The sequence below is a fragment of the Microtus ochrogaster genome, unplaced genomic scaffold (assembly GCF_000317375.1).
Source record: "Microtus ochrogaster isolate Prairie Vole_2 unplaced genomic scaffold, MicOch1.0 UNK6, whole genome shotgun sequence".
NCBI classification, from domain to species: domain Eukaryota; kingdom Metazoa; phylum Chordata; class Mammalia; order Rodentia; family Cricetidae; genus Microtus; species Microtus ochrogaster.
In genome coordinates, this window is record NW_004949104.1 from 11,710,171 (window position 1) to 11,712,928 (window position 2,758).

Consider the following 2,758-nt stretch of genomic DNA (forward strand, 5'->3'; position numbering starts at 1 on the left):
TGGTATGTCCAGGTGCGTATGGAGTCTAGAGATACCAGATCCCACTGGAGCTGGAGTTGTAGGAAGTTGTAAACTGCCCTAGGAACTGAACTCAAGTTCTCTGAAAAAGCAGTATGTGTTTTTAACTGTTGACCCATTTCTACAGCCACTGGAAATTTTTTTTTTAAGATTTCCGTTTAATTTTTACTTATGTATGTATGTGACCATATGTGTCCATGGCGACGGAAGCCAGAAGAGGGTCCTCTGCAAGAGCAGCACTCTGGCCCTTCCTTCAGGAATTTTTGTTGGCTGGGAACAGAGAATTTAAAGACATGGATCTTGGAGTTGAGGTGTAGTTTGATAACACAGTATTGCCTAGCGTGCTTATATAAGGCCCTGGATCTGGTCCCTGACACCACAGTGAAAAAGTATCTTGTTTTATTTGCTTCTTTGTGTGGAGACAAGATCTCCTTGTGTAAGCCAGACTGACCTCCAACTCACCATCCTCTGTCTCAGCATCTAAATATTGATATGTATGTTTTTTAATATGCATGTACACCACATGTGTATATGAGCCCTCAGATCAGACATCAGACCCCTTAAGAACTGGAGTTATAGGAGGTTGTGAAATACCATGTGAGTGTGAAAACTAAACCTGGGTCCTCTGCAAGAGCAGTAGTGCTTTCTGCTGAGCCATTTCTCCAGCCCCTCTGAATACTGATTTTGTTTTGTTTTTTTTTATTAAGTATTTATTTATTATGTATACAATATTCTGTCTGTGTATGCCTATAGGCCAGGAGAGGGCACCAGACCTTATTACAGATGGTTGTGAGCCACCATGTGGTTGCTGGGAATTGAACTCAGGACCTTTGGAAGAGCAGGCAATGCTCTTAACCACTGAGCCATCTCTCCAGCCCTTTGTTTTGTTTTTTTTTTTTTTGAGGCAAGTTTTCTCCCTGTAGCCCTGGCTATCTTAGAACTCACTCTGTAGACCAGGCTGGCATCAAGCTCACAGAGATCCACTTGCCTTTGCCTCCTGGATGCTGGGATTGAAGGCCTGTGCCACCACACCTGGCTCTGAATACTGACTTTTTACAGGCACTCACCAGCAAACCCAATGGATCTTAATTTTTAAATCACATTTTCATTATAATTAAATTCCAAATATATGCATATACCTGAGTGAAAGTTGGATGCATACAGAACAGTGAATCCCATGTTCCTCTCACACCACTGTATACTTACCACTGTTTGTTTAATGTCTCTCGAGTTTGCTTATTTTGTTGAGCTGTTTTTATGCAATCCCAGACACTGTGCTGATTTACCCATAATACTTAAAAACAAACCCCAGCTGACTCTTTGATGGTGTTTCTGTTTTTGTTTACATGAAACTGCAGAACCGCTATAATTCTAGGTCTTCATAAAGCTCAGACATAAGGAATAGCCTGTCCCCAGCTGAAGAGCATCAGTGTGGTTTCTCATGAGTCTGCTGTTGCGTTGTCTGCACATTCAGCCTCCATTCTCTCTCTGTACTTTCCCCTTAGGATCACTTCATTTCTCCATCTGCATTTGGAGAAATCCTCTACAATAACTTCCTCTTTGACATCCCAAAGATCCTGGACCTCTGTGTGCTCTTTGGAAAAGGCAACTCACCACTCCTCCAGAAAATGATAGGTACGTAGAATGTAGGACCTGGGGGTACACATGCCAAACCAGAGGTCACAAATGCTTTGTTTCCACAGTACAGGAGTATTAGAGACAAGTGGTGCTGGGAAATTACCCCACAGCTGTAATACATGCATACATACATAATACACACATAGATGTGTCAATTCTGAAATAAATGAGGGAGTCAAAACAAAACTGTGCCAGGCAGTGCCTCAAGAATCTGTGAGTCTTGCTGGGTGGTGCATAACCATAATCCCAGCACTCAGGAGGTTGAGGCAAGAGGATTGTGAGTTTGAGGCCACCTTGGGCTACATGCCATACTGACTATTAAATTGGGACCTTGTCTCAAACAACAGCCAAAACAAAATGTCTGGATTTCTTAGTGTTAAGCAGGTGTCAGTCAGTGGTATGAATGAGAAATTTGCTTTGGCAATGAAAGTCAGATTACAATGACATTAGCCTTCTTTGGAATGTGGCCTGGGCTCTATCATGATATGCATATCTTATTTGTTATCTCCATTGGATGCACACAGGAGCTGTCTGGGATCAGTGCTGTCATTGTCCCCATTTATAGATGAAAAGACTGAGGCTGAACTCTAAGGGACTTGCCTGAAAGTCTGTAGTAATCAAGAAGCCAAGCTGTAACTCAACAGTTATGGAGAAGTGACCCTGGAACTCTTGTTCTTTCTGCTCCTGCTTCAGGGATAATGGGGCTGCCTCCAAAAAATGCAGCATTGCAGAGAGCAGATGGGATCATAGTTTGGAGACTTTGTGTGTGATTGTCAAAAGAGTAGACACTAAGTTGTATTTCCTAACACAGAAGTGGGCTATATGTTCACTCAGAAATGGAAGTGGTAGGGGTTGCTGCAGAGGGCATGTCTCAGTTAATTCCCTTTTTAACTGTAGTTCCTAGTGTTGGGCCTGGAACAGGGTGGTGTTCATTCAAGCACTCCTGCCAGACTTCCTCAGCCTCGGACTATAGGGTATAGTCTTCTAAATATCTGATTGCAAAACTGAGTAGCCCTTGGGGAGCCTGAGGTAAGAGCTGTATAATTTCAAGTTCAGCCTATACTATATAGTGAATCCTGGCTTTAAAAAAAAAAAAAAAAAA

At 42.5% G+C, this 2,758-nt stretch overlaps 1 protein-coding gene across 2 annotated transcripts in view; it reads left to right on the forward strand.

Annotated features, from left to right (window-relative positions):
• Positions 1-2,758, forward strand: part of Ascc2 (activating signal cointegrator 1 complex subunit 2) — a 45,354-nt gene that overhangs the window by 10,627 nt on the left and 31,969 nt on the right. For both annotated transcript variants that reach the window (XM_005366139.3, XM_026788746.1), the window contains one exon: positions 1,524-1,653. In XM_005366139.3, the coding sequence (XP_005366196.1) occupies positions 1,524-1,653 (130 nt within the window). The remainder of the gene's footprint in view (positions 1-1,523; positions 1,654-2,758) is intronic.